This window comes from Phoca vitulina, unplaced genomic scaffold, assembly GCF_004348235.1.
Source record: "Phoca vitulina isolate PV1807 unplaced genomic scaffold, GSC_HSeal_1.0 scaffold4, whole genome shotgun sequence".
NCBI classification, from domain to species: Eukaryota; Metazoa; Chordata; class Mammalia; order Carnivora; family Phocidae; genus Phoca; species Phoca vitulina.
In genome coordinates this window covers 46324022-46339019 of record NW_022589707.1, presented here as the reverse complement: position 1 = coordinate 46339019, position 14998 = coordinate 46324022, and the positions used below count along the sequence as shown (strand labels likewise).

The following is a 14998-nucleotide window of genomic DNA, read 5'->3' as shown; positions in this document are numbered from 1 at the left end:
CCGCTCATCCGACCCGCTCGCTTCCCTTGAGCGACAGCCCTACTTTTTTCTTTAGTGGCAATTCCGAGGGATGCTGGAGCAGGTTTTTGAGGGGAGGGCGCTGGGAAATGAGTAGGGGGCGGGATATCCTGAGACAACAAGTTTGGCTGTATGGAGGGCCTACCGGCAGCGAGCCTGAGCTAGAACGCCGAGAGAAGGAGCACCGGAGAAGCCAACGGAGGAAAAGAAAAGCGGCTGAAAGGCTAACCCCGAGAAAGGGGGTGGAGAGGAGGCGGCCCCAGCGCCCCGGCCCCCGGCAGGTCGGCGGCCAATCCGCTGGGGGAAGGGGTGGAGAGTCGGCGGCTCCGGCGGAGAGAGGCCGAGGGGGGTGGGGAGTCGGCCGGGCTCGCGCCGCCCTGGCCCCGCCCCCGGCCCGCGCCGCCGCCCGCGCCGCGCGCCGCCGCTGTCAATCAAGGGCGAGTCAGCCGGGCTCGGGCGGAGAGAGGAGCTGCTACGCCACAGCCCAGCGGCGGCCATTCGCGGAAAAAGAGGCAGAGCCTGTGCCAGCTACAGCCTCCTCCGAGCCACCGCGGGCGGGCGGGACCGGCCTCTCCTCCCGCCTCGCCCCCACCCCCACCCACCTCTATCCCTGTGTCTCCGTCTGAGGGTTTGTCCTGTTAATGCGGGATGAGCGGTACGTATTCTCCACCCCCCTCGGTCTCCTTCACCGCCTCCCTCCCTCCCTCCCTCCCTCCCCAGACCCTGCTCGGTTCTCCCCCCTCCCCCGGGGCCGCTGAGATGCTTTAAGGGGAGGAGGAGAGGAAGGGAGGGTATCAGGGGGTGGGAAGGAGGGTTGTGTTTTGTCTTAATGTCTGAGAGAGAACAACCTTCTGGGTGTTGCTCTGGAGCGGATGGGTCGGGTTTCAAACCACGTTTTGTGATATCCCCCTCCTCCCTTCCCTCCTTCTCCCCCACCCCCTGCCGGTGTGCGTGGATCGCGGGTTTATGGAGATTAATGTTCAGGGGGAGGGGGAGAGGAGGAGGGGGGAAGACGAATAATAATAATCCTAATAACCTGTTGTCGTTGGGGGGGGGGGTTTGTTGCAGATCAGAAGAAGGAGGAGGAGGAGGAGGCGGCGGCGGCGGCGGCGGCAGCAGCAGCGGCGATGGCTACAGAAGGAGGGAAAACCTCTGAGCCAGAGAATAACAATAAAAAACCCAAAACCTCAGGCTCCCAGGTAAAAGCAAACATATAAAAAAAATTCATCACGAAACGTTAGGGGAGAGAGGGAGTTTTGTCCTTTAATTGCCCAGAACTGAACAACAGAATACAAATGTTCATCCACTCAAAGCATCCTTCTGAGAGTGAGGAAGTTAAATTGTAAATTCATAAAGATTTCACATGTTTGAGGGATAACGTTGTTTAAAATTACATTAGGAACTCAGACTAGTAGAAAACGGTGTGTATTTTCCCAAGGGCATTTTGAATTCATGAGAATATACTTTAGAAAAGTTTGTTAGACATTTCCTTTTATTTGAACTTTATATTACAGTATCTGCTTCCTTATTCTTCTATCTTACTGCTTTTGTTACTATTTCTTTTTTATTTCTGTCACTTCCTGAGTAAGTTCTGAAATGTAGAGCTGTCAAAATAAATAAATAAATAAACCCCTTCCAACTACTGGCCTCCACTAAATCCGCCCACTTTTTCCCCCCCCCCTCTCCTTTACCATCTCATTTTGGGTAGGACTCTCAGCCCTCTCCTCTGGCTTTACTGGCAGCTACTTGCAGCAAAATAGGGACTCCTGGTGAAAATCAAGCAACTGGACAACAACAAATAATTATAGATCCAAGCCAAGGATTGGTGCAACTTCAAAATCAACCACAACAGCTAGAACTGGTAACAACACAACTTGCTGGAAACACTTGGCAACTTGTTGCCTCCACTCCTCCTGCTTCAAAAGAAAATAACGTTTCTCAGCCAGCTTCTAGTTCATCTAGTTCTTCCAGCAGTAATAACGGGAGTGCATCTCCTACAAAAACTAAATCAGGTAATTCTTCCACCCCTGGTCAATTTCAAGTCATACAAGTACAAAATCCAAGTGGTAGTGTACAGTACCAAGTGATCCCACAACTTCAGACAGTGGAAGGCCAGCAAATTCAAATCAATCCAACTAGTAGTTCATCTCTACAGGATTTGCAGGGTCAAATTCAGCTCATTTCTGCAGGTAATAATCAAGCTATACTCACAGCTGCTAACAGGACAGCTTCTGGGAATATTCTTGCTCAAAACCTGGCAAATCAGACCGTTCCAGTCCAAATTAGACCTGGTGTTTCAATACCACTGCAATTACAGACCCTTCCTGGTACTCAGGCTCAAGTTGTAACAACCCTACCAATTAACATTGGAGGAGTGACTTTAGCTTTGCCAGTGATAAACAACGTGACTGCTGGAGGAGGGACTGGACAGGTTGGCCAGCCTGCTACTACTACTGATAGTGGGACTTCCAATGGGAGTCAGTTAGTTTCCACACCCACCACCACCACTGCTTCTGCCAGTACTATGCCGGAATCTCCCTCCTCCTCCACTACCTGCACAACCACTGCTTCAACATCTCTGACGAGCAGTGACACATTAGTGAGCTCAGCAGACACGGGCCAGTATGCAAGCACATCAGCCAGTAGTTCCGAACGCACTATTGAAGAATCTCAAACACCTGCTGCTACTGAGTCTGAAGCACAGAGCTCCAGTCAGCTTCAGTCTAATGGAATACAGAATACACAGGATCAATCCAATTCTCTTCAGCAGGTGCAAATTGTAGGCCAACCTATCTTACAGCAGATCCAGATCCAACAGCCTCAGCAACAGATCATTCAGGCTATTCCACCGCAGTCATTTCAACTGCAGTCAGGGCAGACAATTCAGACCATCCAGCAGCAGCCTTTGCAGAATGTTCAACTTCAAGCAGTAAATCCGACTCAGGTGCTTATCAGGGCTCCAACTTTAACACCTTCAGGGCAAATCAGTTGGCAAACTGTACAGGTTCAGAATATTCAGAGTCTTTCAAATTTGCAAGTTCAGAATGCTGGGTTATCCCAACAATTAACCATCACCCCAGTGTCTTCAAGTGGTGGCACAACTCTTGCTCAGATTGCTCCTGTGGCTGTTGCTGGTGCCCCAATAACTTTGAATACTGCTCAGCTTGCATCAGTGCCTAACCTTCAGACAGTGAGTGTTGCCAACCTGGGTGCTGCAGGTGTTCAAGTGCAAGGAGTTCCAGTTACAATCACTAGTGTTGCAGGTAAGTTACTATGGTCTTTTCTCTGTAAGATCCTTTCATGTAGTTTTTAATAACAGTTACTGCTTTTCTTTGCTAACTCTTAGATTTGATGTAGACCTCTGAAATAAACATAATCATAAGGAATCTAAAATCATAGGAATATTATATTAACTGCCATGAATATCGTCATCAGTGTGACCCATTCACATCTGTACATTTTAATATTAGATTTTCCGTGTAAAATTTGCTAGACACTTTTAAAAAGTTATTCTTCCATGGAGCAAAACTTCCTGATTAGAATCATAATTGTCTTCTGTAATTTAGAGATCATATTTGAATACACTTGAACTCTTCAGAAAGAACTCTGATAAAAATGATGTTTATATCTTCTTTAAAAGAAAGGTTTAAAGCTGAATTAGTATACAGTTGTGAATCTGTTGAACTTTAAATTCTACTTTGTAATAAGGCTAACTTTTTCTTAAATTGGAAGTTCTGCTTCAGTATCTTGTTGCTCATGCTTTTGCGTTTTATTATACAGTGTTTTAAACTAGATATTGATGCAGTTTAGAGATACAGTTGTAGGTTACAAATTGATTAATTTTTATGTCTGTTTTTCTGCTAAAACCAGGATTTTCCCAGGATTTTGAATAATTACTTACATATAAAATTATACCTAAATCTTATGGTTGTTATATTATTTTCAGGTATTTTTAGTGTGAAGATGTTGAAAAGCAATTAAAAATGAAATAGAATGTCGCTAATTTGAATTGTAGTAAAAGTTATTTTAAAACCAATTATAAAGCGGTTGTTTGTTATGCATATAAGGAGATTTCTGAAGTATTTGGAAAAGTAGTCTTATTATTTTAAATTTTCTTGGTTCATCTTTTTTTTTTACCTAATAATACCTTTGTTTTCTAGTAATTAAACACTTTTTACTGATTCTGATTTGGTGAAAACCTAGTTGTGGTTTTAGCGCCTTTGATACTGTCAGATCTGTTTAGTTAAATATTTTTATTTTGATAATCTGAAATGAATAAGCACGTCACTTTTTAATGATCTTTCTTGAAACAGGTTTCAGAAAAATTATGCTAGGGTTTTTGTTTTACAGTTAATACCTAAAGTAGATGTATATATTTATAATTGGATGTTGTCAGATAGAGTTCTGTGATGAAGAACAGAGATTATGTGTTTTATTTAGATGCCCATTACCTCTAAACCAGACCTATCCAGTAGAATTTTCTGTGATGATGAAGTGTGGTATATCCTATCCAGTGTGTTAGCCATGTGCAGCTATTGAGTGTTTAAAATGTGGCTAGTGCAACTGAGGAACTGAATTTTTAATTTATTTAATTTCAATTTAAATAGCCACATGTGATTAGTGGCTTCTGTATTGACAGCACAGTAACCTAATCAAAGTATTTTGAGTGTGGTACTTTTCTCCCCTAAAGCTATTGCAGCACAATTATATAAGTATTTCTCTGGATTACAATCCATAGCATGCTTGCTTTGTTCATACTCTTTTCCTAAAAATTGACAACATCTTAAGTATTAATGAAAAATGTCTTTTTTTGATGGGTTGAATGACAGCTTGCATTATCAAAAGTTACTTTAGTTACATTTTGATTTGCCTTTTAAGCATTAGTTAGTGAATTATGATTAAGAGAATTGAATGAGTTATAATTTAGGTTAGGAATAGTTAATTCTTCTGTACTGTAATTGGTATCAGTTACAACCCCGAGTTTCCACCTTACCCATTGTGAGAGCAAGTCATTGATAAGAGTGTGGTCTTCTGACTACCTAACTCAGATTTACTTGAATGATGCATTATTAGGAAGGCAGGATCCACTTTCTGGAACTATAACTTTTGGGGGTGTGGTCAAGGAATTTGCTTTTCAAATAAACTTTCCAGGTCATTCTAAATCTCATTGAAATTTGAGAATCAAGGATCTAGACATCAGTAGTGAACCGTAAAGCAAAATATGGAAGCAGATGGGTGTTGGAGCTAGTTCATGTGTGCCTCATGGAATGGATTTTGATGGCAGAGAGAACTTAGAGTTTTTATTTCACAAGCATATTTTGACTAGCCACATGCTGAGCAATCCCAAAAGGTATGTTTAGTCTTCATTTTCAGAGCTAATTTTTTTTTTTTTATTATTTAAGGAGTTTACATGATTTGGGTATCACTTAAGTGTATCAGGAAATTTAAACTTTACCAAGTTGGATTTTTTTTCTCCTGAAACCAAAGATTTAAAATTTCGTTGATGTTAAAGAGTTTATGTTTTAATAGATACGCTCAATCATTTTAAGAAGATAGCCATGTTATAAAGCCCAGAATTGTACTAACTTCTACAAGTCAGTGCAATTAATCTGGGCCTAGATATATAGTGCACATATATCCCTTTTATAAATGAACCCCGTAAGTTCTGATCTTTTACTTTTTATCCCCACCTTTTGGTACTTTTTAATTATTCCATGTATCTGTTCCTTCCACCTAAATTGTATTATTTAATTTTGTTTAATTAATGGGAAAATTTTTGCTCTAAATATTTATGACAACTATTACTAGGCTTGAAAAAATTAATAGTTGGCTTTGACAGAATGTAATGACTAGCTCAATAACAACGGGCTAAAAGTTATCAGCCATCCTCGTGTCACTCTTCAAGAGACATGGGAAGAGTCTGGATGATAGGAAAAAAAAAATTTATATGGTAATCAAATGAAACCAGTTCTTGAAGCTAGGGAGCTTCATACTTGATTTTATGAAATGAGAATGTTAGTGACAACCCAGGGGGAATCTCTTTCCATGATAATGAATTCAGCATAATGTGTTTCTGTGGTTTGGTCTCCTCTCAGAATCCTGACTTCCAGGCTGAGTATCTAGCATTTAATTAGTTGGAATTGTAGTATGAACTAAGTACATGTTCCCCCTACATACTTAGTGTTTATTTCTTGTTGGAATTGTGAGTTTGACTTTGACGGAAGGAAAAGCAGAATTCCCTTTTTAACAACAAAGGTAACATCGTACTGCTGGTTTAAGAACATCCTTTGTTTTAACTAAGTGACGAAAGTAAGATTTTTGCTCTAAGAGAACTACCTGTTTGCACAGTGTACTCAGGTAGCCAACGAGCCTTAGATAAAATGAACTTTAGGAGTTACATCTCCTTAGTTAAAAAATTTAGAACATGTAGGGACCATTGATATCTAAATCTGTAATTAACTTGCATTGACTGGGGATTTGATTTGGTTTTGGCCTTAATCATCCATCTGTTGTAACAGGTCATGTTTTTGCTTGATGGATGGGTATTTCTTTTTTTCATTTTAATGCCAGTTCACATTATTAGGCTAATTCCTACACAAAGGAAGTTCAAACTCAAAAGATGTTGGTCGCCCTTCAAGAACTTGACTGTCAAACCTTCCTTTACTTTTGGGGGGATTTAAAGTATGAAACCTGGGGATGTAGCAGAATCAGGAATGGGAAGGCCAGTTCTTCATAATTAGGGAAAATGGGGGCCAAACAAAATAATTGACATTTGTATTTAGGGAAAATGGGGGCCAAACAAAATAATTGACATATTTAATTTAGAAACCTAACTAGTAGAATCAACTTCTTACACCAAACTTTTTTACAGAGCTGCTAAAAGTAGAAATTGACTTGAATTTTAATACAAATATGATTTTTTTTAGCTATATATGTTCTGTTAATTTGGATTTTTTTAGGCATCTTAAAATAAGATACATGTATCATACATATATACAGATATATAAACATATGCACGCATTTGTGTGTGTAACTATACAAATGCCTCCGGTGTTTGGTAATTTTTTTTTTAAAGTCAGTTTGCTCTTGTAATTTTATTTCTCTAAAATCTTATAGTACTGTTTATTACATATTGAATTTGTTATGAGGAACTTATATCTTGTACGCTGTACAAGTAATTTAGGTTCTGAATTACCAAGTTGGTTTTACCCATTAGATGATGTATAGCATGACCTTTAAGATTTGTTGGTGATGACATAACAGTATCATTACTAATTTTTAAGTTTTTCATGGAAGACGAAAACATATCCGTTGTAAAGCCACATTAATTTTTAGAGGGCATCTTTGAGAAGGATTTCAGGATAGAGAGGGGCGCAAGGGAAAATAATTTTAATTATCTGTTTTTTGAATCTGAATCAGGGAACATATAATAAGTAATACTTAATATTGGAGCAGGCATAAAAGCAAGTTGGAGAGGAAAAAGAAGGAAGCTTGATTAAGAAGGAAGATGGGAAAGTGCCATACATAGATCTTAAAGAAATAATATGGATTTACAGGATGATCGAATTCTAGTTTGAAAGGATCTTTGAGGTTGTCACTCACCAGTTGTAGCCTTTTGGTATCGTTGCTGAAGTATTTATAAAGGAATTTTGTATCTTTCTGTTACAAGTGAGAGCAGAAATATGGGTAAGAGGTTCTAGAGTGCTACATGAAGTACTTGGGGATGACATAGTAATAATTGAGGGGGGACATGTGAGCTCTTCTGTACTTTAAGATTGGATGTTCATAATGCCTGTCAGTTTGCTACCTAATGAATGAGCAGATTGTGGCAAAGGGAAACCTGTTGAACCACAAATTGCTTATGTATGTAATAAAGGCCTAATGAAATTGTAGTTAACTAATGTAATTTAAATATAATTGAGTGTCTCTCCCTCTCCCTCATTCCTTAGTGGTATTTTTAAAAATGAAGAAACTGAAGCCCAGAAAGATGAATTTCTTGTACATTTTGGCAGAGTGAGGACTGGAATCTTGACTGGCGCTCCAGTTGTCTTTCTGCTCTATTGCTGGCTTTGTTACCCAAATCTTTTGCTAGTAAATGAGTACATGTAGTTGAAGTTTAGGGACCAGACAGGGAGAGTAGCTTGACTTGGTCTTCTCCAGATGGATTGTGTCTGTTGTCATTGGATATTCAGCTTTAGTATACTGAATATAGTGTTGGTAAAAGCACAATTCCCTAGGTCTCCTTGTTATTGAGTTTAATGGTGGAATCTTAGTGGTATTATTTTGTCCTTAAAAGAGCAAATTTAGAACTTAATGAGATTAGTACATTCTGTATGTAGGTAAGCAAATCATTAGGCTGTCCAGATACTGTATCTTTTCTCAAACTATATTTAGAAATGGTTTTTTTTTTTTTTAATGAGACTTGTGGAGGAAGAAAACATTTATTGTTTACCTTACTGTGTTAGGTGCTAAGATAGGTATTTTTTATGTTATCTCATTAAAACCCATAATATCTTTGTTAGATGGTCTTATTGTGCCTATTTTACAGATAGCCTCATGAGCTTTAATTTAAGAAAGTTTGCCCTCCAGTAAGTGGTAGAACCATGATTTAAAATCATCTGTGATTCTGAGGTTTTTGTTCAGGAGACATAAGGTAAAAGGATGAGTTCACAGGTAAAGGCTATTTTTCACCCTTTTGTGTCTGATCTGTCCTTACATCCCATAAAGGGTAGGTGGTTTTGAAAATTGAAATGCTGACTATGCAGTTAAAGTTTGTTCTAGTCCTAACATTCTGTGGCACTGACAGACAATTATGACTAAAAGTGGTAAAAGAAACGGTGAATAGAAACTCTTGTGGCTGCATGGAGATCTCTGTGTTAAACTCACATTTTAAAATACTATACGTGGAAGGTAGAAGGAAGGACATAGGATTAAGAATGAAAACCAAGAGCAGCTTGACATTTTAAGAATAATGTCAGGAAAGCAGAAACTCATAATAAAGTAGGCTTTTAAAATAATTCTAAACAACTCATAAGGCTTCAGATCACAGCAAAAGACACTTACTGCTTGAGCAAAATGGTGCAATATGAAGAAAAGACAGAGATACTCTACTGTGCCTCTGTTAACCAGCAAGGAAAATGCACTTCTAGCTGAAATGACTATGGCTGTAATTCACTGAGATTCTTTGTTCAAGGTAAGTGAGAAGATAAGGGACATTTAGTTGCTTTTTGGAAGTCAGAATGATCCAGATAAATGCCATCCTCGGGTCTGAAGGAACTTTCAAATTCAGTTTCAGGCCAGTATAAATAACTTAAAAGTTACACAGCATGGAAGAATTGAGCATGAATTAAGTACCTCACTTTCTGAAAACATCCTATATTGCAGACAGATGAGTTTGATAACATCTTTAACAGAGTCCCTGAGTGGATTATCCAGTAGTTGGCTTCTGAGCATTTAAAAAAGAATTCAGGGATCACTGGGAACCCGTATGGGTTCACTAAGAAACTAGGTTTATGTATTCTTCCTGTAGGGTGTCCAGGTGAGTATAGAAAAGAAATAATGTCGCCACAATGTATTTTGATATCAGCGTTGGTAGTCATGATTTCTTTAAAGGCCCATACCTGGTTGCTCAATTACATGAAAAATGATTGTCTACTTCAGTGGAAGTCGGTGGTGGTATTGCATAAGGTTCTATCCTTGATATAGTCCTGTTGAATATTTTTTACAAATACTATAGTGAAAGATGGCCTATTTAATTAATTTAAAGGTGAGGCAAAGCTGGGAGACTTTGCTAATAATTATGATGGGGATAGATTTGAGATTCAAAGTGATCTTAATACTCTGGAATGCTGGGTCAGAATTATCAAGATAAATACAATAGATCCTCTGTTTAAAGGGGTAGGGGAAATCGTATACCCACAAGATGAAAAACCTAGGTTGGCAGCAGGACATGTGAAGGTGATTTGGGATTTATTGGCTTAATATGAACTAAGTAGAGTAAAGCTCCTCCTTTATTTTGTGTTTGTCAGACCATTTCTGCAATATTGTATGCATTGCTAGGTGTGGCACATTTTAAATGAGACACTGACAAACTGGCAAGCATATCAGGAGGGATTGCTGAGATGCAGAGTGTGGAAAACATTTCATTAGCAATAATTAAAGAGTGGGGGGTTTTATTGTTAAAACAAGAGAAGGTGTGACCACTGTCTTTGGCTTTTTTTTTTTTTTAAATCTGTTTTGCTTGGCCCTGGGAAGCCAATAGAATATGTATATTTACATACAGGGACTAGTGCTGTAAAATACTGGAATGGTTTGTTTCAGAGAGTAGTGCTCTTCCTGTATTAGAGGCTGGATGTCCATCTCGCAGAGACAATGCAGAATGTAGAAGAATTTCTTGTACAGAAAGTTTGATTAGGTAAACTGTAAGTCTTCTAATCTAAAATTGAAGATTCTATGAATATTTGATTATATGGTCCTATTCTGGGTATTTCCATCCAGCATATGGTGAGAGTTCTCTGTCTTAGTTAAACTTAATGACTGACCAAATATTTACGGATTGGGGGGTGGGGATTTTGAGGGTCACATTTACAGTTTTTCTTGGAGTATAATTAAGGTGAATTCTATTAAGTAATAAGTATAATAATTTAATTCATAAATAGATTTCTGTTCTTCAGTATTTGTTAGACTTACTGCACTCTTAGATGCTATTTTTCTATGTTACTTGCACTTTTATTTGGTAACTACCAAAGCATTAGTATTTTAAACATACATTTCATTGTCCAACATTGATTTCTAGTTAAGATATTTTATCTCAGTAGCTCTTTAACCATGTTTAGTTATGTTTCTGATACTGTCACTTTAGTATGAACAATGTGATTACTTTTTCTTTAGTGAAATTGGAGAACATTTGGAAAATCTAGGATTCTTACAGAGTTCAAACTCTGGAAGCACTCACAGCTTTGAATTTGTGAATTTACTCCTTGGAATAAACAGATCCAATATCTCTTTCTTTTTGGTGCAGAATATGTAGCATATAGGTGTTTTTAAAAAAATTATGCAGAAAATACTAAACCCATCAGGCAAGATCACCATGCATTGTATTTTCACATCAAGATAAAATCACAGTTTTCCACAATCCATTGCTAAAATAAAAAGGAGAAAGGCTTAAAAAAAGTCATTTGAGACTCGAGACCCTTTTAAATAGAAAGAGTATTAACTGAGATATATGAAGGTTCTCTTTTCCTTAGGTATGGTAATACAGTTAGGAGTAGGGACTATCTGCTTTATCAGAGAGGTGCGGTTCAAGTAGTAGGTTTATTCCTACTGCAGACGTACGTACTGAGAGGCTTCCTAGAGCCCAGGTATTTTGTGTTCTAGGTGATAGTCGGGTGTGGCTGAAAGAGGAGACAGGAGAGGCAGAGGAAAAAGAAAGTTTATTATACTCACATGTGCTAAAGAGACTGTCACTGTACACTGAGGGGGTCACATGAGAGGGAATGCCAAGGGATGGCTTAGCTAAGCAGCTGGGGAACAGAGAGAGGGAGGACCCCTGGCCACATGCTTTTATTGGGGGGTCAGGATGCACTACACAAGAAAAGACATGAGGGGATTTCATTTAAATGTTACTAGGTCATAGGGGAAGATAAGAAGGGAAACTATGCTGCAGGAGGTCCCCTTATCATGCTGGTGCACCTGATTGCATGGGCGGGGTGCTTACAGCTTGCTTGAGAAGATGTATATGCTGTAGGAAAACACTTTAAAATTTATACAACAGGACTAAGAATTAGAACTCCTAAGTTTTTGCTCAGGTGCTGCTCCCCATAAGCTTATCCATCCTGGGCAAACATGTTATAATTGGAGTTTTGTCCTTTTCTCATTTGTAAAATAGTATTAATTCCTTCCCTTTTTATCTCATAGAGTAGCAAAGATACATGACATAGTACGTACAGAAAAAGTTAGAATATTCTAAAGAAAATTCTACAGTTGACCCTTGAACAGCATGAGGATTAAGGGTGATGACCCTCACATAGTTGAAAATTAGCATGTAACTTTTGACTCCCCCCCCAAATTTAACTACTAATAGCCTACTGTTGCCTGGGAGCCTTACCGATAACATAGAGTTACTTAACACATTTTTTATGTTGTATGTATTATATACTATATTCTTAAAGTAAACCAGAGAAAAGAAAATGTTATTAAGAAAATCATAAGGAAGAGAAAATACAGTAGGAGAATGAGTAGTTTTAGATGTGGATATTAGCTTGAGTTAAATACCAGATGCAAAAGAGAAAGTTGTATAAAAGGACTATCAGAAACCTTTGAAGTTCAGCTAAGGATGGAGAGAGGTAATCTACAGGTGGGAAAAAAAGCAGTGTGTTTCACTGTAGAAGAGCTAAGTGTCTGCTGCATGCTCTGTGTTAGACTCTGAAAGTACTCACTTGTCTTAAAAGGATGCTCATGGTGGGGAGGTGAGGCTTACATGCATGAAACAATTACAGAGCAGCTACAATTGCATATGAGAGTTTATTCTTAAATACTGGGTTTTGAGATATGGAAAACAAGTTAACAAGAGTTCAGAGACAGCTGAGATCAGTGGATTGGAGTAAACAAGGAAGGTTTTCTGTGGTGAAGACTTAAAACAGGCCTCGAAGATTGGTTTGGAAAGTGGACATTTGAGACTGACGATAGAGAGGTGAAGAGAGTGGATGTCTTGAGCCAAGCAGCTGAAGTAAAAAGCATAAAGTCCTCACGAGGAAGCAGGGAGCTAACACAGCAAGTGGCATTCTCTCGCCTGAGCTCCATAGCAGTGCAGTGGTCTTATAGAGTAGCTCAGAGTATCCCAAGTTAGCAGCCTGTCACCTCTGCTTCAGAGAAGTTGAGTGTTTATTGGATTGTTTCCTAACGTGTTGTTTGAAGAAGGGACTCTGCCAAAATAATAATAAAAATACGTTTGAAAAACCTGAATCTAGTGGATAGAAGAGATTGAATGGAAGGATTGGCAGAGCAAATGATATTATTAAAGTGTTTATAGATAAAAGTGTGGAGAAGTTAGAATCAGGAGGCCAGTAAACAAGCATGTTGTTGGAGTAATTTAGTCATGAATTCACAGTGGCCTTTAGAAAGGCTATGGCAGTGAACTTGCTTAACACAAAAAACAGGTTGTCAGACTTCCCTTTAGTACCGAGAATGTTGACCTGAAAGAAGTGGTAAGGGATTAGGTAAAAACATCACGTTTGCTGGTTCTTTTCCTCTACTCCATACCAAGTATAGTAACAGGCATTAAGAAACTGAAGATGAAGTGAGACATGTTTGCTGCTTTCACAGAATATATTATCTGTTGCAGAGACATACTGTATTTTATTTCTTTGCTTCTAAGACGTACTTTTTTTTTTTTTAACATTTTAACATCTTTGAATTTGAAATGCATCTTACAGTCAAAAGCATGTCATAATTTAATTAGCAGAAATTTTTTGTCCTTACAGTCACTTACATCTTAGACTCAATGGGATATGATGAATATATAGTTAATTAAATTACAGCGTGGCATTTGGTTTATAAAGACTGTGAGTGAGGTGTTATAGAAGCCCACAGGAGAGAAAAACTGGTTCTGCTTCTAGGGTTCCAGAAATGTTTTCATGGAGAGGGTTATAACTGAGCCTCTAAGGGGGCCTTAATGGATTACTAAAGTTTTGCCAGGTCAGGATGAGGAGGGCCATTTTAAATGGTTATGTTGGATTTTACATGCAGTTTGGAAATCCATTTAAGGAGTTTTCTACAAATGTTACAAAATTCGGACTGGGATCAAGAAATATTAACACACATGAAAGGCGAATTGTAAACCTATGGGCAGGGGCTGTGTCTTACCTATTATGGTATTTTTCAACTTGCACATTGATGAATGTTGCTTGGTATGTTATAATCCTGGTACTGAACTAGGGAAAAGGACACAGGTGGAGAACTTTGATTTCATAGGAGAATGGGATCAGTAGGTCCTTGGAATAGATTCAAGATGCATACTTAAAAAAGGAATGAGAGAGTTTATGTTCATAAAAGGAAAATTGATTAGTAAAATGAAATAAAAGGAACTTATATCTGATTGTTCCATATGTTGTGGTAGACAGTTACAGGTGAGAATCTTAGCAGTGAGGGGAGTTTTGAGGAGAATCCAAAGGTATTTAAAGTTTACAGGTTGTTTCTGTCCCTCTGAATTTATTATGTAGGTGCCTCATAATGTAGCCAGAGAGGGTTTAGTATAGTTCTGTAAATAATGAGTCAAGTCACCATAGCTTTTTGTTCACAGAAGCGGAGCTGCTTTTGCACAGGAGTATAGGAACCAAATAGTGATCTGTGCTGTGGTAAGTGGGTACCTGTCCCTGGTGTGGGGGTGGGAGGGGTGGAACATCCTTTTTTGGCTGTAGTTGAGGGTGCCTAGGCTGAGGAGTTGAGAAAGAAGAGGGAAGAAGAAAAGAGTAGGTGCATATGGTGACAAGTACTAACTGAATTTATATAGGAGAAATTATTATACTTAAAGTGGTTTGTAAATCCTATACACTTTTGCATATATTTAAATCTACATATGAACCAATTTGAGGTGTTAACATTTGACAGGTATTTGTCAGAAATGCTACAAATTATGATAATATGCTTGTTGAAGCAGTAATTGGATTATTTTAATTTTATCACAATTGTGGTTTTATTAATATAGTTTTATAAAATTAAAACACATTGTATTTTTATTTCTAGAATTTCTCTCACCCTTTGTTCTCACTGGCAGGATTTCAGTACCTATATTGATTCTAATGGTAGGGCAGGTATATGGTTTTGGTAATCTCTTAATACACTTTTATTCATTTTATGGACTCTGCTGGGAGACTGCATTCATAAATTCAGCAGCTGGGTACTCAGCATCTGTATCATGAGGCTTGATGTGTTCCTTATATGATCAAATAACATGGGATTGAACTCCCTCTTCCATAATGTT

At 38.4% G+C, this 14998-nt stretch overlaps 1 protein-coding gene across 1 annotated transcript in view; it reads left to right on the top strand.

The window, feature by feature from the left end:
* Window positions 1–447: 447 nt before the first annotated feature.
* SP4 (Sp4 transcription factor) overlaps window positions 448–14998 on the top strand; it is an 87579-nt gene continuing 73028 nt past the window's right edge. The window contains exons 1-3 of the mRNA XM_032401962.1: window positions 448–673; window positions 1087–1217; window positions 1727–3281. Coding sequence (XP_032257853.1) covers window positions 667–673; window positions 1087–1217; window positions 1727–3281 — 1693 coding nt within the window. The 5' untranslated portion in view covers window positions 448–666. The remainder of the gene's footprint in view (window positions 674–1086; window positions 1218–1726; window positions 3282–14998) is intronic.